We start from the raw sequence: 25,986 nt of genomic DNA on the forward strand, positions 1-25,986 counted from the left end.
AGAAAGTTCTAATGTCGCTCTCGCAAATCCAATAGCAGGAGCGATCCCCCACAAAAAAATCGCTCCCGCGGCAAGATTCAAAGTTTTTCATGCATTATCCATCATTTGGCAATCCCTGAATCCCATCACCATTGATGAAAGGATCAAAGCAAACACAACTTACCCGTTATCAATCATTGCATTATCAATCAATATCATAAACGCAACGCATCAATCAACTTTATTTTTTGATGTACATACGTATGTGTACGTGGTATAGCTGCCAGAGTTCAATGGCTTACCAAGCCTAGCTTCGTATCAGCTGCATGCGCGCATATACTAGTACACTAGTACATGTTGACTAGACTCTACATGACTATCGTGCTACATAATGTCACTAGTTGCGAATTTCATGGTACCTGTATGCAGGGAAGTTCATTGGTTGCATGCAGCTAGCTGCCCAATCAACGCGCTGACTACATGTACAATGCACCATACCCAATACCACATCACCGCGTGCATACGTACACTGTACATATGCAAACTCGCTCGAGGCCTAGGAGGGAAACTGGGAAATCCCATTTATAACCTCGTTCGCATATTTATGAGAAAAAATAGAATCAAATGTTTGGTTAGTAATTGAAAGTAAATAAATTTAAGTATAAATATGAACATTTGATAATTATATATACATGGCTCGAAGTATCAAAAATGGCTCTGGTAATTAAAAACAATGGCCCTGGTGAAATTTAAAAGAAAATGAAAAATACATACATACATATACCAAGGCTTTTTCAGCAAGGCCGCTTCATTAAATCAGCGACCCCCCCTCTCCGTCCTCCCATGCATAAAAGGAGAAGAAAATGAAAAATGGCTGGAAAAAGAAAGTATTTTTTTCTTTGGGTTGGGGGACAGCTTAACGAAGGGACAGTTGTAGTATAAAAGTGTCATCATTTCTCATTGAAGAGTTTTCCTCTATCATAGACAAAATGATGTGTGGCTCTGGTCCGTAGGGGCGCCCCATATAGACCCTAAAGTATCAACTGCATGCTACTTTGCCACAATAACAAGCAGCCAATACCCCAGACAGGGGTATTGGGAGGAGGGACTGAGGAAGTTGGTGACAGAGTTTGGGAGAGTATGTGATAGAAGGAAGCTAAAGATAAATGTGGGTAAAAGTAAGGTGATGAGATGTACAAGGGGTGAAAGTGGCAGTAGACTGGAAGTGAGCATTAAGGGAGAGCGACTGGAGGAAGTGGATAGTTTTAGATACTTGGGTGCAAATGTGGCAGGAAAAGGTGGAGGTAGAATGTAGATTGAGAGAAGCGAGTGAATGCCTTGGTGGATTGAAGAGTGTAATGAGAAATAGACGTTTGGGAATGGATGCTAAGAGGAGACTGTATGGAGTGATTGTGCCAACAGCACTGTATGGGGCAGAAACATGGAACATAAGAGAGGAAGAGAGAAGGAGTTTGAATGTGTTTGAGATGAGGTGTCTGAGAAGTATGATGGGGGTTACTAGGCTAGATAGAGTGAGAAATGAGGAGGTGAGGAGAACGGGGTTGGAAAGGGAGTTGGGAGATAGGGTTGATGAAAGAGTATTAGGATGGTTTGGACACATGGAAAGAATGAGTGAAGAAAGACTAGTAAAAGAGGTATGGAAGGCAGATGTGGAGGGAGTGAACATGAGGGGATGTCCTAGGATGAGGTGGATGGATGGGGTGAAGGGGGCTTTGGGGAAGAGGGGAATGTCTGTTGAGGAGGGACGGGAGAGGACAGAATACAGGGGTGAATGGAGAATGGTTGTATATGGATGATGATGTAATGCATGAGGTGGAATGGGCGGGGGGATGGGGGGTGAGGTAGTATGTGTGAGCAAAATTTGACGCAGCCCGAAGGGATTTCTCCCCGTCTTCACCTTTTATGCATGGGGGGACGGGGAGGGGGGGTCGCCGATTTAATGAAGTGGCCTTGCTGTGGATGTGCTGTGTCTTGCGACACTGCTTCTGACCCAGGGCAGTGGACAAGGTGCAGGGATGACCCGTCATCCAGGAGGTGCTAAGATAAGAGGGAGGGTGGAGGGTTGTGGAGTGTATTCAGGGATGGAATGGGTGGGAATGATTTTATGCCTTTTCCTTTATGGCTACCTCCCTTGTAAGGGGGAAAAAGCCTTGGTATATGTATGTATGTAGTTGATGATGTGACTGAACTCGTTTACTGCTAAGGAAGTTGCTTTCAAATTAATTAAATCATCTGGTGGTACTTGGAAAATACTTGGTTAGGCTTGTTTTTCAACACTCATTCAGTACGGTTCTTTCTTCTCTTCTTTCTTATTTCCTCTTTCTTATTTCCTCTCTTCTTTCTTATTTCCTCTCTTCTTTCTCCTCTCTCCTCTTTCCCCTCTCCTCTCTCCTCTTTCCCCTCTCCTCTCTCCTCTTTCCCCTCTCCTCTCTCCTCTTTCCCCTCTCCTCTTTCCCCTCTCCTCTCTCCTCTCCTCTTTCCTCTCTTCTTTCCTCTCTTCTCTCTTCTCTTCTCTCTTCTCTTCTTTAAATTTCTCTCTTCTCTTTCCTCTCTCTCTCTCTCTCCCTCCCTTCTCTCTCTCTCTCCCTCCCTCCCTCCCTCCCTCCATCCCTCCCCATCTCTTCTCTCTCCTCACTCCTCTTTCCCCACTCCTCTCTCCCCTTCTCTCTCCCCCCTCCTTCTCCCCTTCTCTCTCTCCCCCCTCCTTCTCCCCTTCTCTCTCTCCCCCCTCCTTCTCCCCTTCTCTCTCTCCCCCCTCCTTCTCCCCTTCTCTCTCTCCCCCCTCCTTCTCCCCTTCTCTCTCTCCCCCCTCCTTCTCCCCTTCTCTCTCTCCCCCCTCCTTCTCCCCTTCTCTCTCTCCCCCCTCCTTATCCCCTTCTCTCTCTCCCCCCTCCTTCTCCCCTTCTCTCTCTCCCCCTCCTCCCCTTCCCCTTTCTCTCCCCCTCCTCCCCTTCCCCTTTCTCTCCCCCTCCTCCCCTTCCCCTTTCTCTCCCCCTCCTCCCCTTCCCCTTTCTCTCCCCCTCCTCCCCTTCCCCTTTCTCTCTCCCCTCTCCTCTCTCTCCCCTCTCCTCTCTCTCCCCTCTCCTCTCTCTCCCCTCTCCTCTCTCTCCCCTCTCCTCTCTCTCCCCTCTCCTCTCTCTCCCCTCTCCTCTCTCTCTCTCCTCTCTCTCTCTCTCTCTCTCCCCTCTCCTCTCTCTCTCTCTCCCCTCTCCTCTCTCTCTCTCCTCTCTCTCTCCCCCTCTCCTCTCTCTCCCCCTCTCCTCTCTCTCCTCTCTCTCCCCCCTCTCCTCTCTCTCCCCCCTCTCCTCTCTCCTCCTTCTCCCCTTCTCTCTCCCCCCTCCTTCTCCCCTTCCCCTTTCTCCCCTCCTCCCCTTCCCCTTTCTCCCCTCCTCCCCTTCCCCTTTCTCCCCTCCTCCCCTTCCCCTTTCTCCCCTCCTCCCCTTCCCCTCTCCTCTCTCCCCTCTCATCTCCCTCTCTCTCTCTCCCCTCTCATCTCCCTCTCTCTCTCTCCCCTCTCCTCTCTCTCTCTCCCCTCTCCTCTCTCTCTCTCCCCTCTCCTCTCTCTCCCCCCCTCTCCTCTCTCTCCCCCCCTCTCCTCTCTCTCCCCCCCTCTCCTCTCTCTCCCCCCCCTCTCCTCTCTCTCCTCTCTCCCCCTCTCCTCTCTCTCTCTCCCCCTCTCTCCCCCTCTCCTCTCCCTCCTCCCCTCCCCTCTCCTCTCTCTCCCCCCCTCTCCTCTCTCTCCCCCCCCCTCTCCTCTCTCTCTCCCCCCGCTCCTCTCTCCCCCCTCTCCTCTCTCTCTCCCCCCTCTCCTCTCTCTCTCCCCCCTCTCCTCTCTCTCCCCCCTCTCCTCTCTCTCTCCCCCCTCTCCTCTCTCTCTCCCCCCTCTCCTCTCTCTCTCCTCTCTCCCCCCTCTCCTCTATCCCCCCTCCTCTCTTGTCTCTCCCCCTCCTCTCTTGTCTCTCCCCCTCCTCTCCTGTCTCTCCCCCTCCTCTCCTGTCTCTCCCCCTCCTCTCCTGTCTCTCCCCCTCCTCTCCTGTCTCTCCCCCTCCTCTCCTGTCTCTCCCCCTCCTCTCCTGTCTCTCTCCCCCTCCTCTCCTGTCTCTCTCCCCCTCCTCTCCTGTCTCTCTCCCCCTCCTCTCCTGTCTCTCTCCCCCTCCTCTCCTGTCTCTCTCCCCCTCCTCTCCTGTCTCTCCCCCTCCTCTCCTGTCTCTCCCCCTCCTCTCCTGTCTCTCCCCCTCTCCTGTCTCTCCCCCTCCTCTCCTGTCTCTCCCCCTCCTCTCCTGTCTCTCTCGCCCCGTGCTTACCTGTCTCTCCCCCTCCTCTCCTGTCTCTCCCCCTCCTCTCCTGTCTCTCCCCCTCCTCTCCTGTCTCTCTCTCCCCCTCCTCTCCTGTCTCTCTCTCCCCCTCCTCTCCTGTCTCTCCCCCTCCTCTCCTGTCTCTCTCCCTCCTCTCCTGTCTCTCTCTGCCCCTCCTCTCCTGTCTCTCTCTCCCCCTCCTCTCCTGTCTCTCTCCCCCTCCTCTCCTGTCTCTCCCCCTCCTCTCCTGTCTCTCCCCCTCCTCTCCTGTCTCTCTCCCCCTCCTCTCCTGTCTCTCTCTCCCCCTCCTCTCCTGTCTCTCTCCCCCTCCTCTCCTGTCTCTCTCCCCCTCCTCTCCTGTCTCTCTCTCCCCCTCCTCTCCTGTCTCTCTCTCCCCCTCCTCTCCTGTCTCTCTCTCCCTCCTCTCCTGTCTCTCTCTCCCCCTCCTCTCCTGTCTCTCTCTCTCCCCCTCCTCTCCTGTCTCTCTCTCTCACCCTCCTCTCCTGTCTCTCTCTCCCCCTCCTCTCCTGTCTCTCTCTCCCCCTCCTCTCCTGTCTCTCTCTCCCCCCCTCTCTCTCTGTCCTCTCTCTCTCTCACCCTCCTCTCCTGTCTCTCTCTCCCCCTCCTCTCCTGTCTCTCTCTCCCCCTCCTCTCCTGTCTCTCTCTCCCCCTCCTCTCCTGTCTCTCTCTCCCCCTCCTCTCCTGTCTCTCTCCCCCTCCTCTCCTGTCTCTCTCTCCCCCTCCTCTCCTGTCTCTCTCCCCCTCCTCTCCTGTCTCTCTCTCCCCCTCCTCTCCACCCTCTCTCTCTCCACTCTCTCTCTCTCTCCCCCTCCTCTCCACCCTCTCTCTCTCCCTCTCCTCTCCTGTCTCTCTCTCCCCCTCCTCTCCTGTCCTCTCCCCCTCTCCTGTCTCTCTCTCCCCCTCCTCTCCTGTCTCTCTCTCCCCCTCCTCTCCTGTCTCTCTCCTGTCTCTCCCCCTCCTCTCCTGTCTCTCTCTCCCCCTCCTCTCCTGTCTCTATCTCCCTCTCTCTCCCCCTCCTCTCCTGTCTCTCTCTCCCCCTCCTCTCCTGTCTCTCTCTCTCCCCCTCCTCTCCTGTCTCTCTCCCCCCCACCTCACCTGTCTCTCTCTCCCCCCCCCCTCCCGTCTCTCTCCCCCCCCTCTCCTGTCTCTCTCTCCCCCTCCTCTCCTGTCTCTCTCTCCCCCTCCTCTCCTGTCTCTCTCTCCCCCTCCTCTCCTGTCTCTCTCTCCCCCTCCTCTCCTGTCTCTCTCTCCCCCTCCTCTCCTGTCTCTCTCTCCCCCTCCTCTCCTGTCTCTCTCTCCCCCTCCTCTCCTGTCTCTCTCTCCCCCTCCTCTCCTGTCTCTCTCTCCCCCTCCTCTCCTGTCTCTCTCTCCCCCTCCTCTCCTGTCTCTCTCTCCCCCTCCTCTCCTGTCTCTCTCTCCCCCTCCTCTCATTTCTCTCTCTCTCCCCCTCCTCTCCTGTCTCTCTCTCCCCCTCCTCTCCTGTCTCTCTCTCCCCCTCCTCTCCTGTCTCTCTCTCCCCCTCCTCTCCTGTCTCTCTCTCCCCCTCCTCTCCTGTCTCTCTCTCCCCCTCCTCTCCTGTCTCTCTCTCCCCATCCTCTCCTGTCTCTCTCTCCCCATCCTCTCCTGTCTCTCTCTCCCCCTCCTCTCCTGTCTCTCTCTCCCCCTCCTCTCCTGTCTCTCCCCCTCCTCTCCTGTCTCTCTCTCTCTCTCCCCACCTGTCTCTCTCTCCCCCCCCTCTCCTGTCTCTCTCTCCCCCTCCTCTCCTGTCTCTCTCTCCCCCTCCTCTCCTGTCTCTCTCTCCCCATCCTCTCCTGTCTCTCTCTCCCCCTCCTCTCCTGTCTCTCTCTCCCCCTCTCCTGTCTCTCTCTCCCCCTCCTCTCCTGTCTCTCTCTCCCCTCCTGTCTGTCATCTCCCTCCTCCTCTCCTGTCTCTCTTCGTCCCCCTCCTGTCTCCATCTCTCTCCTGTCCCCCCTCCTGTCTCCATCTCTCTCTCCCCCTCCTGTCTCCATCTCTCTCTCTCCCCCTCCTGTCTCCATCTCTCTCTCTCCCCCGCCTGTCTCCCATCTCTCATCTCTCCCCCCTCCGTCTACTCATCTCTCTCTCTCCCCCTCCTGTCTCCATCTCTCTCTCCCCCTCCTGTCTCCATCTCTCTCCCCCTCCTGTCTCCATCTCTCTCCTCTCCCACTCCTGTCTCCATCTCTCTCTCTCCCCCTCCTGGCCTCCATCTCTCTCTCCCCCCCCCCTGTCTCCATCTCTCTCTCCCCCTCCTGTCTCCATCTCTCTCTCCCCCTCCTGTCTCCATCTCTCTCTCCCCCTCCTGTCTCCATCTCTCTCCCCCTCCTGTCTCCATCTCTCTCCCCCTCCTGTCTCCATCTCTCTCCCCCTCCTGTCTCCATCTCTCTCTCTCCCCCTCCTGTCTCCATCTCTCTCTCCCCCTCCTGTCTCCATCTCTCTCTCTCCCCCTCCTGTCTCCATCTCTCTCTCCCCCTCCTGTCTCCATCTCTCTCTCCCCCTCCTGTCTCCATCTCTCTCTCTCCCCCTCGCTGTCCTCCAACTCTCTCTCTCTCTCCCCCCTCCTGTCTCCATCTCTCTCTCTCCCACTCCTGGCCCTGTCTCCATCTCTGCTCTCTCCCCCCTCCTGTCCTCCATCTCTCCCTTCCCCTCCTGTCTCCATCTCTCTCTCCCCCTCCTGTCTCCATCTCTCTCTCCCCCTTCTGTCTCCATCTCTGTCTCCCCCTCCTCTCTCCATCTCTCTCCCCCTCCTGCCTCCATCTCTCTCTCCAACTCCCCCCACCTCCGTCTCCATCCACTCTCTCCCCCCCCCTCCTGTCCTCCATCTCTCTCTCTCCCCCTCCTGTCTCCCTCTCTCTCGCCCCCACCTCTCTACATCTCTCTCTCCCCCTCCTGTCTCCATCTCTCTCTCTCCCCCTCCTGTCTCCGTCTCTCCCCCTCCTGTCTCCCTGTCTCTCCCCCTCCTGTCTCCCTGTCTCTCCCCCTCCTGTCTCCCTGTCTCTACCCCCCTCCTGTCTCCCTGTCTCTACCCCCCTCCTGTCTATCTCTCCCCCTCCTGTCTATCTCTCCCCTCTCCTGTCTCTCCCCCTCCTGTCTCTCTCCCCCTGCTATCTCTCCCCTCTCCTGTCTCTCTCCCCCTGCTATCTCTCCCTCCTTCCTGTCTCTCTCCCCCTGCTATCTCTCCCTCCTTCCTGTCTCTCTTCCCCTCCTGTCTTTCTCGCCAACTCCTTTCTCTCTCCCCCCCTGTCTCCGTCTCTCCCCCTCTTGTCTCTCTCCCCCTCCTGTCTCTCTCCCCCTCCTGTCTATCCCCCTCCTGTCTATCTCTCCCCTTCCTGTCTATCTCTCCCCCCTCCTGTCTCTCTCCCTCCTGTCTCTCTCCCTCCTGTCTCTCTCTCCCTCCTGTCTCTCTCTCCCTCCTTCCTCTCTCTCCCTCCTTCCTCTCTCTCCCTCCTGTCTCTCTCTCCCTCCTTCCTCTCTCTCCCTCCTGTCTCTCTCTCCCTCCTGTCTCTCTCTCCCTCCTTCTCTCCTCCCCATGCCCATCCTTCCTCTCTCATCCCTCCTGTCCTCCGCTCCCTCCTACCCTCTCTCTCCCTCCTGTCTCTCTCTCCCTCCTTCCTCTCTCTCCCTCCTGTGTCTCTCTCCCCTCCCTCCTCTCTCGCCCCTCACCTCCTTCCTACCTCTCTCCACTCCTCCTGTCTCTCTCTCCCCCTCCTGTCTCTCACTCTCTGCTCCTCCCCGCTCTTCCTCGCTCTCTCTCTCTCCCCCTCCTGTCTCTCTCTCTCCCCCTCCTGTCTCTCTCTCTCTCCCCCTCCTGTCTCTCTCTCTCTCCCCCTCCTGTCTCTCTCCCCCTCCTGTCTCTCTCGCCCCCCCCCCTCCTTTCGCGCCAACTCCTTTCTCTCTCGCCAACTCCTTTCTCTCTCGCCAACTCCTTTCTCTCTCGCCAACTCCTTTCTCTCTCACCTCCTCCTTTCTCTCTCGCCTCCTCCTTTCTCTCTCGCCTCCTCCTTTCTCTCTCGCCTCCTCCTTTCTCTCTCGCCTCCTCCTTTCTCTCTCGCCTCCTCCTTTCTCTCTCGCCTCCTCCTTTCTCTCTCGCCTCCTCCTTTCTCTCTCGCCTCCTCCTTTCTCTCTCGCCTCCTCCTTTCTCTCTCGCCTCCTCCTTTCTCTCTCGCCTCCTCCTTTCTCTCTCGCCTCCTCCTTTCTCTCTCGCCTCCTCCTTTCTCTCTCGCCTCCTCCTGTCTCTCCCGCCTCCTCCTTTCTCTCTCTCCCCCTCCTGTCTCTCCCTCCCCCTACTGTCTCTCCCTCCCCCTACTGTCTCTCTCACCCCCTACTGTCTCTCTCACCCCCTACTGTCTTTCTCTCCCCCTACTGTCCTCTCCTCCTCCTCCTGTCCTTTCGCGCCTCGCCTCCATCCTTTCTTTCTCTCCCCTCCTGTCTTTCTCTCCCCCTCCTGTCTTTCTCTCCCCTCCTGTCTTTCTCTCCCCTCCTGTCTTTCTCTCCCCTCCTGTCTTTCTCTCCCCTCCTGTCTTTATCTCCCCTCCTGTCTTTCTCTCTCCCCCCTCTCTCTCTCTCACTCTCTCTCCCCTCCCCTCCTGTCTCTCTCCCCCTCCTGTCTCTCCCCCTCCTGTCTCTCCCCCTCCTGTCTCTCCCCCTCCTGTCTCTCTCCCCCTCCTCTCTCCCCCTCCTGTCTCTCTCCCCCTCCTTCCCTCTCATCCCCCTCCTCTCCTCTCTCCCCCCTCATCTCTCTCTCTCGCCTCCTCCTTTCCTCTCGCCCCCTCCTTTCTCTCTCTCGCCTCCTCCTTTCTCTCTCCCTCCTCCTTTCTCTCTCCCTCCTCCTTTCTCAATCTCTCCCTCCTCCTTTCTCAATCTCTCTCCTCCTCCTTTCTCAATCTCTCCCTCCTCCTTTCTCAATCTCTCCCTCCTCCTTTCTCAATCTCTCCCTCCTCCTTTCTCAATCTCTCCCTCCTCCTCTCGCCCCTCCCCTCTCCCTCTCTCTCCCCCCCTCTTTCTCTCTCTCCCCCCACTGTCTCCTCCCCCTCCTTCTCCTCTCCCTCCTCTCCCTCCTCTCTCTCCCCTCCTGTCTTTCTCTCCCCTCCTGTCTTTCTCTCCCCTCCTGTCTTTCTCTCCCCTCCTGTCTTTCTCTCCCCTCCTGTCTTTCTCTCCCCTCCTGTCTTTCTCTCCCCCCTCTCTCAATCTCTCCCCCCTCTCTCAATCTCTCCCCCCTCTCTCAATCTCTCACTCTCTCTCTCTCTCTCCCTCCCCTCCTGTCTCTCCCCCTCCTGTCTCTCTCCCCCTCCTCTCCTCTCTCCCCCTCCTCTCCTCTCTCCCCCTCCTCTCCTCTCTCCCCCTCCTCTCCTCTCTCCCCCTCCTCTCCTCTCTCCCCCTCCTCTCCTCTCTCCCCCTCCTCTCTCTCCCCCTCCTCTCCTCTCTCCCCTCCTCACTCTCCTCTCCCCCTCCTGTCCTCTCCCCCTCCCTCTCTCTCCCCTCCTCCTCTCCCCCTCCCTCTCCTCCCCCTCCTCTCCTCTCTCCCCCTCCTCTCTCTCCTCTCTCCCCCTCCTCTCTCCCCTCCTCTCCCTCCCCTCCCCCTCTCTCTCTCCCCCTCCTCCCCTCCTCCCCTCTCTCTCCCCCCCCCTCCTCTCTCCCCACTCCTCTCCTCTCCCCCCCCTCCCTCTCCTCTCTCCCCCTCCTCTCCTCTCTCCCCCTCACTCACTCACCCCCCTCCTCTCTCTCCCTCTCCTCTCTCCCCCCCTCTCTCTCTCTCTCCCCCCTCCTCTCTCTCCTCTCTCCCCCTCCTCTCTCCCCCCCCTCCTCTCCCCCCTCTCTCCCCTCTCCCCCTCCTCTCACTCTCTCCCCCTCCTCTCACTCTCCCCCCTCCTCTCCCCCCTCCTCTCACTCTCCCCCCTCCTCTCACTCTCCCCCCTCCTCTCACACTCTCCCCCTCCTCTCACTCTCCCCCCCTCCCCACTCTCCCTCACTCCTCCCCCCCTCCCTCTCACTCTTCCCCCCTCCTCTCACTCCCCCCCCTCCCTCACCTCTCCCCCTCCTCTCACACTCTCCCCACTCCTCTCCCCTCCCCCCCCTCCCCTCCCTCCCCCCCCCTCTCCTCCCCCTCCCCCTCCTCTCCCCCCTCCTCTCACTCTCCCCCCTCCTCTCACTCTCCCCCCTCCTCTCACTCTCTCCCCCTCCTCTCACTCTCTCACCCTCCTCTCACTCTCTCCCCCTCCTCTCTCCCCCCTCCTCTCACTCTCTCCCCCTCCTCTCACTCTCTCCCCCCCTCTCCCTCCCTTCTCACTCTCCCCCCTCCTCCCCCTCTCCCCCCTCTCCACTCTCTCCCCTCCTCCCCTCTCTCGCCTTCTCCTCTCACTCACTCTCTCCCCCCCTCCTCTCACTCTCTCCCCCCTCCTCCCTTTCTCTCCCCCCTCCTCTCACTCCCCCTCCTCCCTCTCTCTCCCCTCCTCCCTCCCCCTCTCTCCCCTCCTCCTCCCTCTCCCCTCCTCCCCCTCTCTCCCCCCTCCTCCCCTCTCTCCCCCCCCACCCCCCCCCCCCTCTCACTCTCCCCTCTCCTCTCCTCCCCTCCCCCTCCTCTCCTCTCTCTCCCCCCTCCTCTCACTCCTCCCCTCCTCCTCTCCCCCTCCCCCCCTCCCCCTCTCTCCCCTCTCCCCCTCTCTCTCCCCCTCCACCTCCCACCCTCCCTCCCCTCCCCCCCTCTCCCTCCTCCCCTCCCCCCCCTCCCCCTCCCCCTCCTCTCCCTCCCTCTCCCCCTCCCCTCCCCTCCCTCCTCCCCTCCACCCTCCCTCTCTCCCCTCCCTCCTCACTCTCTCCCCTCCTCCTCCCCCCCCCCTCCTTCCTGTCCCCCTCCACCCTCCCTTTCCCCCTCCCTCCCCTCCCCTCCCTCTCCCCCTCCCCCTCCTCCTCCCTCTCTCCCCTCCCTCCCCACCTCCCCCCTCACTCTCCCCCTCTTCTCCCCCCCCCTCTCCTCCCCCTCCTCCTCTCCTCCTCCTCTCCCCTCCCTCTCCACCCCTTCCCCCCTCTCTCCCCCTCCTCCCACTCTCCCTCCCTCTCTCCCCTCCTCCCACTCTCCTCCCTCGCCCTCTATCCTCCCTCGCCCTCTCTCCCTCCTCCCACTCTCTCCCTCTCCCTCTCTCCCCTCCTCCCACTCTCTCCCTCTCCCTCTCTCCCCTCCTCCCACTCCCCTCCTCCCACTCTCTCCCTTTCTCCTCTCCTCCCACTCTCTCCCTCTCCCTTTCTCCTCTCCTCCCACTCTCTCCCTCTCTCCTCTCCTCCCACTCTCTCCCTCTCTCCCCTCCTCCCACTCTCTCTCCCCCCCCTCCTCCCACTCTCTCTCCCCTCCTCCCACTCTCTCTCCCCTCCTCCCACTCTCTCCCCTCCTCCCACTCTCTCCCCTCCTCCCACTCTCTCCCCTCCTCCCACTCGCATCTCTCCCCTCCTCCCACTCGCATCTCTCTCCCTTCCTCCCACTCACCCCCTCGCCCCTCCTCCCACTCACCCCCTCTCCCCTCCTCCCACTCTCTCTCCCCTCCTCCCACTCTCTCTCCTCCTCCTCCCACTCTCTCTCCTCCCCCTCCTCCCACTCTCTCTCCCCCTCCTCCCACTCCTCTCCCCTCCACCCCACTCCTCTCCCCTCCCACTCTCTCCCTCCTCCCACACTCTCTCCCTCCTCCCACACTCTCTCCCTCCTCCCACACTCTCTCCCTCCTCCCACACTCTCTCCCTCCTCCCACACTCTCTCCCTCCTCCCACACTCTCTCCCCTCCCACTCTCTCTCCCCTCCCACTCTCTCTCCCCTCCCACTCTCTCTCCCCTCCCACTCTCTCTCCCCTCCTCCCACTCTCTCTCCCCTCCTCCCACTCTCTCTCCCCTCCTCCCACTCTCTCTCCCCTCCTCCCACTCTCTCTCCCCTCCTCCCACTCTCTCTCCCCTCCTCCCACTCTCTCTCCCCTCCTCCCACTCTCTCCCCTCCTCCCACTCTCTCCCCTCCTCCCTCTCTCTCTCTCCCTCCCTCTCTCCCTCTCTCTCCCCTCCTCCCCCTCTCTCTCCCTCCCTCTCTCCCTCTCTCTCCCTCCCTCTCTCCCTCTCTCCACTCTCTCTCTCCCCCTCCCGCTCTCTCTCTCTCCCCCTCTCTCTCTCTCCCCCCCTCTCTCTCTCTCCCCCCTCCTCCTGCTCTCTCTCTCCCCCCTCCTCCTGCTCTCTCTCTTCCCTCCTCTATCTCTTCCTGCCTCTGTCTCTCCTCTCTCTCTCTCCCCCTCCTCTCTCTCTCCCCCCTCCTCTCTCTCTCCCCCCTCCTCCTCTCTCCCCCCTCCTCCTCTCTCCCCCCTCCTCCTCTCTCCCCCCTCCTCTCTCTCTCCCCCCTTTCCTTTTAGACTTACTTCCAACTCACTGCCACCCTCTACCCTTGCACATCTCGTCACCTTACTTTTACCCATATTTATATACACTGACCCAAGGCAGTAGGCAAGATGCAGGGATGACCCATCGTCCAGGAGGTGCCAAGATAAGAGGGTGGAGGGGAGGGGAGTATGTTAGGGATGGAATATGTTGGAGTGGTATTTATGCCTTTGTTTTTGGCTACCTCCCTTATAAGGGGGGGGAAAAAGCCTTTAGTATATGTATTTATATACGTACACGTATACATACATATGATATATATGTTAGGTGAGGGGATACATATATATATATATATATATTTATATATATATATATATATATATATATATATATATATATATATATATATAGGTGAGGGGTGTTGGAGATATCCCTACAGACCAGTCTCTCAGCATTATTATACAAGTGGACACTAATCACCACTCAAAGAATGATCACATCAAACATCTGTGGCCCTCATTTCATTTTCACATCTAACTTGTCTCTCTCAGTCCTTCAGTTTCTTCTCTGCCATATATTTTCATATAATCTGATCTCTGGCAAAAGTCCTCTCGCCTCTCTTCCCACCATATTCTATTGTGTGTGTTAATGTGTACCTTTGATTTGATATGGGGATTTAGGACTTGTATTTTCTCTTGTATATTCAGGCAAAATGATAATAGTACTCGGTCATTACCCTTACCAGAGGGGGATTAAGGCATTAGTATATGTATTAGAATTTATATTGACTTGCAGGCAAACTCAAACAGAGTAGGAATGGAGGATGTGTTTGGGATGCCGCCAATGGGAGCAGTGACAACTCTAGGAACAGGCCCTGGAGTGATTTCATCACAACCAGATAAATATGGCTATGAATCAAATGGATTCAGTGGAGGAGGGGGTGGTGGTAGTTACCGACCAAGACAACAGCAGGGTGGAGTAAGTATGGTTGTGCGTGTGTATATGTGTATTTTTTCCCCCTCTTCACTATTGTATGTAAAGAGAGGTGACAGCTAGTGACTGCCCCCATTTTCGTAATCTACAAGCTGGTGACCAATATACATTGATGTAATGCAAAGAACATCCACTGTTTTTATAGTCATCGTTGTGAACACATGTTCGTTGAAAGGATAGATTAGACAAGTAATTGGGTAAACTAAGGCAAAAGTAAAGGTGTAAATTGCTTTTAGAAAATTGAGTGGAAAAGTAAAGCTACTTGTACTTTTAACTTTTTATTTCTTCTTGTATGTTTTCCAGTTTTACCAGAACAAGCATTTCAGCAACCAGAGTTATAACAGACAGCAACAGAACAATCAGTATAACCAACAACAGAATTACAACAGTAGTGAGTATATATACAGTACAAGTTCTTTTAACTGGCACGAGTGGGACCAAAGACATACAGGAAAGGGGAAATCCTGGTTACGAGAAGGAATATTAAAAAAATACATTTATTGCCTTTATTCATAGAGTACTTAAATAAAATTCATTCAATGGCTTCACTTTTGTTGTTTATTTATTTACCAGTATATTCATATTTATTTATCTTTATTTATTTTCATGAAATCACGTATGTCTCTTTGTTTAGAATGTTTGTCTCTGCATTAAAAATTCATTTTGAAGACAGTGAAGAGACATCGCGTCGTGAGTCCCCATGTAGGTGCACTGCTCCGCAAACTTGATAAATGTTGCCAATCCTTTAGTGGCATCCTTCCACGTTACTCTTGGCTCTGGGTCATCTTCCTCTTCACTATCAGCCTCTGTTTCCTTACCATGCTTCTCCTCAATCACTGCCTGAATGATTTCATCATCAGTTAGTGTGGGGGTGATAGCTTCGTCATTGTCGACCTCCATCCACTCGTGAAGAGCTTCATCAGTGATGCTAAGCTTAGCACTACCACGCATATCCTTCAACTCAGCCATCACTGCCTTCCTTTGCTGTCGGTATGTGCTTGTGTGTTGAGAGAGTTGCTAATAGGCAGTCGCACGCTTAACATCAGGCGTCTTATTACAGTGGGCACTGGGCCTGACGGAGCAGCAGAATTTGTGGGAGTTGGCGGGAAAAATGTGCGCTACCTCTGGCGGTGGCGAGAGTGGCGCGGGAATTTTAGATTTTATTTTTTCGAATTTTTACATTTTTATACAAAATTGTTATTTCCTCGTGAATAATATGCCGGTTATAAGAAGGAGCTGGATATGTGAATAATGGATAAAAGAGCTTTTACTGTACATTGTTTTATCTTTTGTATGTGAGGTGAACGTGAGTCATAGGTGAGTGAGAATGTAGGGAAGTGGGAAATGAACTTGTTGATGCTTTTGGAGAGCCTGTGCTTGTGACTGAATTTGGAGATTGACTAAAGTAGTTGGAGGTGGATTTTGAAAGGGTAAGAGGAGAAGGTTGAAAATAAATATGGGCAAAAGGTGATGGTATATACAGTAATGATGGCTTAAGGTTGGATGAGTTTGATAGGGATTTAAAGTTGGATGAATTTGCTGGGTGAGAGGATTTATTCTATTTTATATATATGTATATACCGTATATACTCGTGTATAGGTCACACTGCTAGTTTGTGGTTGTCAAAGTGGTTATTTGTGGTTGACCCGTGGATAGGTTGCACTATAATCTGGCAGTTTATAAGACCCATTCAAACATAAAAATTATCAGATTAACTTTATTTCAAAACTTTACTCACAAAATTTTAATATTAGAACACAGGTAGATTGTCCAACTATCACACGTGGGCATAATGCCAACTTGCATAAACAATGGTTGCTTTTCTAAAATTATAATCATAAACAAATGCACTTGCGTAAAAAACGTTATAGTCAACTTAACAAAAAAAATCAATAGAGTTTAACTGTCAACTGGACACTATACAACAGTATAGAAGAAAATTTCTTTAAGCTGATCTTTCTGCTTTCTCCATTCCCTCACTACCTTTTCTGAAACCCCAAACTCCCTTTCTGCAGATCTGTTTCCATGTTCTGCATAATCCACCACTTTCAGCTTAAAACCTACTTCATAGCTCTTTCTCTTATCAGTACTCATGATTAGGGTTTGCAGTTTAGGCCTTAAACTCCGTGCGATCTACCGTAGATCTAACAGTACGGTAGGCCTAATGGAAGGTTACGAAAATAATAATTTTTTATTACGAAAATCATAAGTTTGTTTAGCTATGTTACGAAAGCATATTTTGCGCACATACCACAGAAATGCAGCCACGAGTGAAGCAAGTGATGTCTAGTAACGTACGGTAAACAAAGGGTCAAGGTCGCATTGCTTATAAACACAAGAATTCAGGGTTTTCCCAAGGTTTGGAATACATTCCAAAGCAATTGTTAATATTCTTGATCTGATTTCGAAAGTTCCACTTGTTTTAAATATTGGAAACGTCTTCAAAATATTTTATGATTTTATTATAATTTATATATTATTCTCTAACAGCAGTAGTTCAGTTTAAAGCAGAGAAACAAAAGGCTTGAAAAGCTTTCTGATGCATATTGTGCGAACACCACTGAAATTCTGTGTCATTGTCACATTGAAATCACCACTTGTTGCGACTTCGGTGACAGAGTAGTGTTGCCCCTCATTAATGTCGAGTGGATAGGTCACACCCCTGATTTTGGCGAAATATTTAGTTTAAAAAAGTGCGGCCTATATGCAAGTATATACGGTATATATGTGTGTGTGTGTGTGTTTCACATGCCAGTGAATAGATTAGGAAAGTGAAGGTATATAAATTGTAAAGGGGGACAAATGATGTCTAATGTTTAATGGGGATGCACACAAGAGAAGGTCATACAAGGATTGTGCTCACAGCACTGTATGGAGTAGAGACTTCATTTGAGGGAGGCAGAAAGGAAGAGCCAAAATGTGAGAGAGCTTTGATGTTACAAGGGTGGATTGAGTGGGAAATGTGGAAATGAAGCAGAGAATGGAGGTGGAAAGAGAGTTGTTAGGTCTATAAAACTGCTTTCTACACCTGAAAGGAAGACCAAGGATGAGGTGGATGGACAGGGCATTTAATGTAAGAGGAATGGGTCAGACAAGGAAGAGAGTCCCAAGGATAGGAGTGAATGGATAGTGGTTTTAAATGTATACAAGAATGGATAGAATGGGTGTTGGGTTAAAGGTAAATGTGGAGTTGAGAGGGTCATCACATGGGGTAGATCAGGAAGTGATGGGAGTAGGGGGTCCTGGAAAGAGTGGGAACTGGATGGAGCTTGAGGGTGGGGTTGGGTAGAGGGATGGATTGATTTGTATTTGTTTTGGTATGTAATTTCAGGGCTGATTTCAATTTAATTGCAATATATGTAGTACATCTATTGGTTTTAGAAATAACTAAATGTATAAGAAATTTTAGTATTGATCTGTTTCATATGTGTTGAAAAGGTTTTAATCCTAGTAACTGAAGTGATTCCTGGACTATCCTAACAAATAATGCATCTTTTTATAGTTGCCACAAAGGATTTACCTCCACGTTTCAAGAAAATGTTCAGTGGTGGCCTGGGAGGACCAGGGGATGGTGAGGTCTCTCTTCGCCCTGCTCCGACCAGTATGATGCTCAAGCCTAAGACACCTGGTGTTCTACCTCAGTCTGCTCTTGGTGCTCTGCCCCAGGGCCATCAGGATCACCCAGCCCTTCCTCTGGCCCCACAACCACAGCCCCCCAATCAGAAACCAACACCACCATTGCTGCACAAGGAACCACCCATCCTTATCAAACAGGCATCAATGGACAAGTCCAAGTCAAATAAGAGGGATAGGGTATGAACACTTTCAGCTTCGTTTGCAATTAAACAATTGTACTAATAATGCCTTAAATCTTGAATTTTTGATATAAGGTATTCATAGATGTGAAATACTTGCTGTATAAACATTTTTAATGCATTTCCATATATTCCTTCTCTATTTTCCCCACGGGGATGAGGAGGAAGGGTTGCCGTGTAAGTGAAGCAGCCCAGCTGTGGATGTACTGTTTCTTGCTGCATTGCTTCTGATCCAGGCAGTGGGCAGGAGATAGGAATGCCCCTTCATCCTCAAGGAGCTAAGATTTGAGGGAAATGATGGTGGTGGATGGGAGTGGAATGGGTGTGAGTGGCTACTTCCCTTGTAAGGGGAAAGAAGCCCTTGGTATATATGTTCCTTTACTACTTCATATCTTTGGTTTCCCAGTAATTCTTATTGTCATCTTAACTTTATACATTGTCATCTACCAGTCTAGTCTCATCTTTTTATTCTTTGCACACATGTAATGTTTTGCAACATTTGAGGCTTGTGTTAAGTTGAAAAATATAAGCTAATCAGTAGGGTTGTTTTGAGCAAGGCAGAAGGTGCATGTATCAGTGTGATCCTGAAGAAATGAAAAGTACAGGGAAGAAAAAACATGAAAGGGTGTTTAGTAATTGGATTGGATTTTATCAGATAAATTTGACTACTGTTATTGGACAGTATCACACCTAACAAGTGATGTCATAGAAGTGGTAAAGGAAATATTAAAGAAGGGTAGCAGAACAGGGATGACTATGTGTGCATGAGGAGCTAAGATAAGAGGGAAAAGATGGGTATTGGATGGAAGTGGGTGTGTGCCTTGGATGGCTGCATTTGTTAGTACCCCCATTTGGGTGCAGGGAATTGAGAAGCACACATAGGAAATGGGTATGGAAGTGATTTGAGAGAAGTAAAGAGAATGCTCAGATATGGAAAAGCACATGAAAGATGGTATATAGAGATGAAAAGATACAAGTATCAAGTCAGTAAAACACAGGGTGACTAATGTGTTAGTATATTTATTGTTTTTGTTTTATTTAGGGGCCAAGCAGAGATGAGTGGTTGAAACGTGTCAAAAGTGTTGTGGAGGATTTGATAAAAGAACAGAATGTAGAAGATGCAGTGGATAACTATCGTAATCTCAAAGTGCCTGAGCGTCTAACTGCAGATGCTGTTCACACTATCATCACTTACCTTCTGGAGCAGAATGGTTAGTGTCGGTGATCTAATTTTCAAGTACATTGAAAAATTAAACTTTTTGAATAATTATGTTTTACCTGGTTTTTGACATTTCACGTAAAACGAAAACAAAATATTGCAGAGAGTGGACGTGAGTACGGAAGCCAGCTGCTGGAACGTCTGCGCAGTGATAATATCATTAATCCCGACCGCCTTTTTGATGGGGTAAAACAGGTTCTTGGTCAGTTGGACTACCTAGTCACAGACATTCCACGTGTCAAGTCCCACATGGCCTCTATTCTAGGGTATGCTGTAGCTTACAACATACTAACCTTGAGTGAGGTGGCTGAACCCCTGGAGGGGGGTCAGCATTTTCCCCTGTTCCTTCTAACTTTGCAAGGTCTGCACAAGCTTATGGGGAAAGTCAAGCTGACTCAGACATTCAATGATAGCAAGGTGAGCATGTCAGTGATAATCCCAGGACATTTATAAAAAATTATGGTTGAATTGATATATTTATAATTTTTTTTTTTTTTTTTTTTTTTTTTTTTTTTTCTCATCTTTTTTCTTCATAGGTAAACCTGTTGAACCTACTGCCTGAGGCAGACCGGACAAAGGAAAAGTTAGCAGATCTTTTGGAAGATCGACACCTTTCCTTCCTGTTCCCTCTTCTGAGGATTCAGGCAGAATTGTTGAAGACTTTAATGGGAGATCCAACACCCCAGAGCTTCTACAAATACATAAAGGATAACCTGGACTCTACACATTACACTGCACCTGGATTTATTAATGCCCTGATGACTGTCTTAGTCAAGTACATTACTCAGGTAAGCATAAAATGTCTCCAAGATGTGTCGACACTACATAGTTTTTTATAGAATAGGATTTTCATTTTTTATTTGATGTGTGGAAGGAGTGGGTGGGATGGGGTGAGGGAGTATGTGTGGATGATATTTTGACACATCCTGAAGGGATTTCTCCACATCTCTTTTTCTGCATGAGGGGATAGAAAGTGGGGGGTCACTGATTAAATGAAGTGGCCTTGCTGTGGATGTGTTGTCATGCTACAATACTTCTGACCCAGGGCAGTGGGCGAGATGCAGGGATGACTTGTCATCCAGTAGGAGCCAAGAGAAGAGGGAGGGGGGTGAGTGGGAGTGGATTTCTCTCTCTCTCTCTCTCTCTCTCTCTCTCTCTCTCTCTCTCTCTCTCTCTCTCTCTCTCTCTCTCCCTCCCTCTCTCTCTCCCTCCCTCCCTCCCTCCCTCTCTCTCTCTCTCTCTCTCTCTCTCTCTCTCTCTCTCTCTCTCTCTCTCTCTCTCTCTCCCTCCCTTCCTTCCTTATATGGGGGAAAATAGCCACTGGTATATGTATGTATTTGAAATTTTGGGTTGAAATGTGTGTTATTAGGCATTTTGGAATGTTGTGGATGTAGAGGATAGGGGGTCTGTTGAGAGAGATCAAAAGTTTTTACCTTAAAAGAGCTTGTGTTTGGGAGAATTGTGAATGGAGAGAGTGAGTGGTTTGAGCCAGGGGCTGTGCCAAGGATGTTTACTGTCACCATGGTTGTTCAACATGTATATGTGGATGGGGTTGGGCATTTGGAGTTGGTGAGTGTAGTGAAGTGGGGAAGAGGTGGAAGCTGAAAACAAATGTGGGCAAAGGTGAAGTGATGAGAAGGACAAGGGATGAAGATTGCAATGTGATTCTGGTCTTTTGATAAAGCCCTTAGAATAACCTTTATGAGGGACGAGTGGCTTGGTCTCGTTTTCTGTGGTTATAAACATTTTGGGTGAAAGAGAACTACTATAGCAGCTGTAATTTTATATTTCATAATGTACATATTGTGATTCATCATAGTACATCAAGTGACTTAATGTGTGTACAAATATTTGACTTGTATTAAAAATTTTAAGTATTTGGATTACTTGTAATGGGGAATTGAGGTGAAGGCTCATAGTCCACACATTTACATTCACTTGTTTTTTCCCTTCCTTTTTTCCTCCTCTTTCCCCCTCCTCTTTCCCCCTTCCTCCTATTAATGCCTGACTGCACAGGAAAAAATTCAATAGAAGATTCCTAGTCTCCTCACTACGTCCCATTTACTTGTCACCTGTGATATGCATGGGACCAGTGGCAAAGCCCCCTTATACACACTTTTTTGTGAGTGTATTTACCTAATTGTATTTTATGGGAAGGGGAGCTATGCTCGTGGTGACCCGTTTTTGTATCTCCCAAGATCAAGTTTGTTCTTGAGTTCTTGTATTGTGTTTGCACACACTATTTTTTCATCCAATTTGTTCCATATATCTATCACTCTGTGTGGGAAGCTGTTCTTTTTCAGGTTTCTTCTGTAGTTGTCCTCTCAGTTTCATTGCATGTCCTCTTGTTTTTCCTCTGGCCCACTTTAATAAGTCCTCTCTATCAAGGCATTCTTTTTCTTTCATGACTCTGTAGATGGTTAGTAGGTCCCCTTGTTCTCTTCTTTGTTCCAGGGTTGGCAATTTCAGCTCTGCCAGTCTTTGTGTTGGGGCCATCTTTGTTGTTGCTTCTTTCTAATTTTCTTGTATCCTTTTTTGTAGTGGGTGACCATATCAGTGCTGCATATTCCAGTTTTGGCCTTATCAGTGTTTGTAATATTTTCTTAATCATTTCCTTATCCAGGTATTTAAAGGCCACCTTTATTGATCTCAACAAATTGTATGTTTCTCAGACTATTTTATTTATATGTTTATCTGGCGACATGTCTTTGGTGATGATTACTCCTAGGTCCCTTTCAGAATTTACTTTCTTTACTTCTTTTCTGTCAATTTTATACTGTCCTGATATTCTATTCTTGGTTTTCCCAAATTTGATTATACTGCATTTTTTTATGTTGAATTCTACTTCCCATTTCTTGCTCCACTCTGAGACTTTGTTCAGATCACTCTGTAATGAGTCAGTCTATTTCAGAGTTTCTCTTAATAACTTTGCGTCATCCACAAAGAAGTTCATGTAACATTCAATACTTTTGTCCATGTCATTTACATGCATAGCAAACATTATCGGAGCTAGTACTGACCCCTGTGGTATGCCACTGCACGTTTCTTCTCATTTTGAATATTTGTCTCTGAGGACTATTCTCATTTTTCTTCCATGTAGGAAGGCCTCCATCCAATTCAATAGTTTTCCATGTATGCCTCCTATTGTTTCCAGTTGATGTAGCAATTTTCTGTGTGGTACCTTATCAAATGCCTTTTTGTAAGTCCAGGAAGGCACAGTCTGCCCAGCCATCCCTTTCTTGCAATATATCTATCAATCTTGAATAGAAACAAATCAAATTAGTGGTACATGATCTTGTCTGAATCCAAATTGCCTCGTGTGTGGGTGTGTGCATGTGCACATTTGGCCAATATTGCCATCACCAGTATTACCATCATTACCATCCCCACCACTACACCACCACCACTTCCACCACTACTACTACCTCCAAGTTTGTTTCCCTATACCACCACAGGGGTGCGTGTATATATATATATATATATATATAATAAATAAATTAAATAAATAGCTCCCAATGGGGACTCTGTATATATCCAGCCCCCTCGTGGTTGATTCATTAATCCGTGTTTCATCTTTGTTACTTTCCATTTTGTGCTAAAATTATGATTCTAAGCACTGGACCAGATACATACCTTACCGGTCACATACATACATATACCAAGGCTTTTTCCCCCTTCCAAGGGAGGTAACCAAAAAGGGAAAGGCATAAAAACACTCCCACCCATTTCATCCCTAAATACACTCCACACCCCTCCCGCCCTTCCTCTCATCTGAGCACCTCCTGGATGACGGGTCATCCCTGCACCCTGCCCACCGCCCTGGGTCAGAAGCAGTGTCGCAAGACACAGTACATCCACAGCAAGGCCGCTTCATTTAATCGGCTACCCCCCCTCTCCGTCCCCCTTTGCATATAAGGCGAGGACGGGGAGAAATCCCTTCGGGCTGCGTCAAAATTTACTCACACATACCTTACCGGTCACACAAAAACATATTGTTTTACCCCAAAAATGACAACAAGGCGTTTTTCCTGTAATAGCAACAAAGTGCTAGTTTGGAGCTCACTGTTGACACCTTCCTCTGTGACTGCTTATGACTGTGTGTGTGTGTGTGTGTAGGTGTAGGTGTGTGGGTAGAGTATTGAGTGCATGCTGATTAGGGAGTTGATACTCAAATACGAAATATGTTTTCACTTGTCTAACCTTATTATACAGTGCTGAATTTCATCTTTTCTCTCTAGGAATCAACCTTAGCTGGAAATGCAGATCCAACCCAGATCCCTGAGAAATCCTCAACAGAGAAAGAGAAGGAGTTGCTCAACAAGTTCAAGCCTGTGTTGCAGGCCTTCCTTCATGACCATGTCCACCTTCAGGTTACTGCAGTGTATGCCTTACAGGTCTACACATACACAAATAACTTCCCAAAAGGTGAGTGCATAAAGTAGTTAAATATTTTTTCCCAAGTATTTTCTCTGCTATTGTCTGAACAAGGGAGAAGGCAGGAGATAAGGTTGAGTGGAGGATGGTTGTATATGGATGATATATTTGACACAGTCCAAAGGGATTCCGTGCCTTCTCTATTTTCCACATGAGGGGACAGGAGGGGGATGTCATTCTGTAAGTGAAATGAATGTACTCTGTTGTGCTGCATTACTTTTGACCTAGGCAGTGGCCAGGAGACAGGGATGATCCTTCATCCAAGAAGAGCTAAGATAAGTAAGCAAGGATGGTGGATTGGAGTGGAATGGGTGAAAATGCATTTGATTTCCCTTAGGAAGCATAAGTATATAGATAGATCTAGTTTAGATTAGTTGTTTTCCAGAGACCATTGGAATATTTCAGCGTTTGTGCTATTAATAGTTATCATTAATGAGTGTAATTTTATTTTTAGGTATGCTGTTGCGTTGGTTTGTCAATCTGTACAACTTGGAGATTATTGAGGAAGATGCTTTCCTCAAATGGAAAGAAGACCTGAGTGATGACTATCCTGGCAAAGGAAAAGCACTGTTCCAGGTAAGCATAATATCTTGTGACCAGATTTCAGAAGACTGAGGGACAATTTGATTTAAGAGGGAAGTAGGTTAAAGGCATACACCTATATCCATATATGTATATATTTTTTTCCCTCTCAGGTTAATCAGTGGTTGATGTTTATTTCTACAGGTTAATCAATGGTTGACATGGCTAGAAGAGACTGAAGAAGATGATGAAGAAGAGGATGGAGATGCTTAATGCAAAGCCGGACTAGGGATTGGACATCTTGACAAATGAAATAGAAATGGTGTTATAGAGTGATTATGATACTGTGAAAACCAGATAGTTTGTTAGGTGACAGTCTGGGAATGCAAAGTTTTCGTGAAGTAACTAGAATAAGTGGAAAGATGGTTGAAGTGGAAGTCTGAATAATAAGGAAAGGGTTTTTGAGATACAAATAAAATGTAAACAAAAAATATATAATAATTAAAAAAAAAAAATCTCAGTAAAGGAAGTGTCCCAGTACTGACTCAGTGGCTCCGGCACTCCTGTCTAGGGTGAGGTGTACTGGTGTAGCCATTCCCAAGCTCAAGAACTGACTGCTTGTGCTCCTGCGTCTCGCCCACTTATGACTGTGGTTTGACACTATTACACCTGAACACCCTAGGCAGCAGTGGGACCATCGCCAGAGAGCACACATACACATGGTAGCACACCAGCGATGTGGTGATGCAGAAAGGTGGTGGCAATAGTTTCACCCCATTTGCAAGGCAGATGTGAAGAAATGCCATATTGACCTTAATGACAAGTTAAAAAATACCCCCCAAAAAAAAATATTAAAAAGACAAAAAAAAAGAGGAAAAGATTAGAAAATTATGCAATGATGCCTTGGTGCAGCACTAAGGACTTGGCTAACAATGACGAGGTTGTCTTGTTCCTTAATCGAGACAACCTCTCATGGTGTTACTCATTTATAGCTCCTTACCTTTGGTGTTGTTATTTCAGATGAAGTCTTGCAAGTCTATTTAGCCACACATTTTATTGTCTACTATATACTTGTAATATAAGCAGGTAAACAAGCTTTACCACCTCCATTAAAATGTAAGCAGGTTTGCTTAGGGGGAAAAAATTAAAAAATGGGAGGTTATATCTCAGTGTAATCTTTGTTGACTGTGAGGAATGCAGTAGTAGCTGTAGCAGGGGCATGGCTTGTGCATGTGCAGGACGGTACCCAACAAACCAGTGGTTACATAATTGCATATTGCACAGCTGTCCTTGATAGTTAATTATTTTTTATTTTTTATGATTACCATTCAAGTTACTTTGTTTTCCTCCTTCCAATTCCCAAGGAAGATTGCATTCTTGTTTGGAATGTTAACCAAATGAATTCCCACATGAAAATACTGGAGTAACTGAAAAACCCCTGTAACTGCACATCTTCTGTTTAGGTCAGTAGCCGCTAAATCATTCCACACTGGATCAGATCCTATTTAATGTCATATGCTATTGTTAGGCACTGCTGCTTGTTATCGCTACTTGAGTAATAAAGATGACAATTGTAGTAGATTTCCCTTAGTTTACATTTTTGTCCGGTTGGGTTTTAGGCATTGTTGGATTTGTTTGCTGTGAAAAGGTAATTTTACATGTTGAATTTTGTTAGTCTTTTTAAATATCGATATTTTGGATTTTAAAATTTTTGTGTACAAGTATGCAAGGTTTTTATTAATCTGAATGGAAGGTTAATGTTCTGTGATGTGCCCTAATATTTGGTTGATTGAACCCATAATATTGTACGATGCGATCTTGTACAAATGAAAGATTGTCAGTGATCAAGGCAGAATTATTTAACTCACTTATATTACAAAAGTAATTCCTACAATAAATAATAAAACTTGGTAAGCAACTTTTAGATTTATCATGATATTTTTAGTTGGTAGGAAGAATAGGAAAACCAGAAACCTAAGAATTTAAACAACCAGACAAAGTTGGTAATTGAATGGAATAGGAAGAGTATTCACTTATGGAACTCCTGAATGCATGATTAGCTGCTATATTAGGGGTCTTCTGATTTATGTAGTAAATTGGAAGGATACCAAATGGATATAAAATCAGTTTAACAAGCAATACTGCAATTGATAATTCATGCTGCCATTCTTTGTAATACCTTCAATGTAGCTAGCTTTTAAAAGCAAATTTTTAGATATCCTGGCTTTTAGTGCTATCATGTCATGCCAATGGATCAGACCTGCTTGCTCTGCTAATATGACTTCACTTGAGAATACTAAGTAGGCTTAGCAACATGATTTTCTACAAAAT

The 25,986-nt window shown here is 49.2% G+C and overlaps 1 protein-coding gene across 3 annotated transcripts in view; it reads left to right on the forward strand.

Moving 5' to 3' along the window:
* NAT1 (N-acetyltransferase 1) overlaps window positions 1–25,569 on the forward strand; it is a 63,593-nt gene extending 38,024 nt beyond the window's left edge. For 2 of the 3 annotated variants that reach the window (XM_076211978.1, XM_076211987.1), the window contains exons 10-18: window positions 13,467–13,649; window positions 13,968–14,055; window positions 17,168–17,478; window positions 18,523–18,691; window positions 18,803–19,116; window positions 19,236–19,487; window positions 22,938–23,124; window positions 23,588–23,709; window positions 23,860–25,569. In XM_076211978.1, the coding sequence (XP_076068093.1) occupies window positions 13,467–13,649; window positions 13,968–14,055; window positions 17,168–17,478; window positions 18,523–18,691; window positions 18,803–19,116; window positions 19,236–19,487; window positions 22,938–23,124; window positions 23,588–23,709; window positions 23,860–23,928 (1,695 nt within the window). In that variant the 3' untranslated portion in view covers window positions 23,929–25,569. The remainder of the gene's footprint in view (window positions 1–13,466; window positions 13,650–13,967; window positions 14,056–17,167; window positions 17,479–18,522; window positions 18,692–18,802; window positions 19,117–19,235; window positions 19,488–22,937; window positions 23,125–23,587; window positions 23,710–23,859) is intronic. The other variant, XM_076211996.1, reaches the window with a different exon arrangement.
* Window positions 25,570–25,986: the final 417 nt, after the last annotated feature.

Source organism: Oratosquilla oratoria, chromosome 2 (genome assembly GCF_046742065.1).
Source record: "Oratosquilla oratoria isolate Oo_2021 chromosome 2, ASM4674206v1, whole genome shotgun sequence".
NCBI lineage: Eukaryota > Metazoa > Arthropoda > Malacostraca > Stomatopoda > Squillidae > Oratosquilla > Oratosquilla oratoria.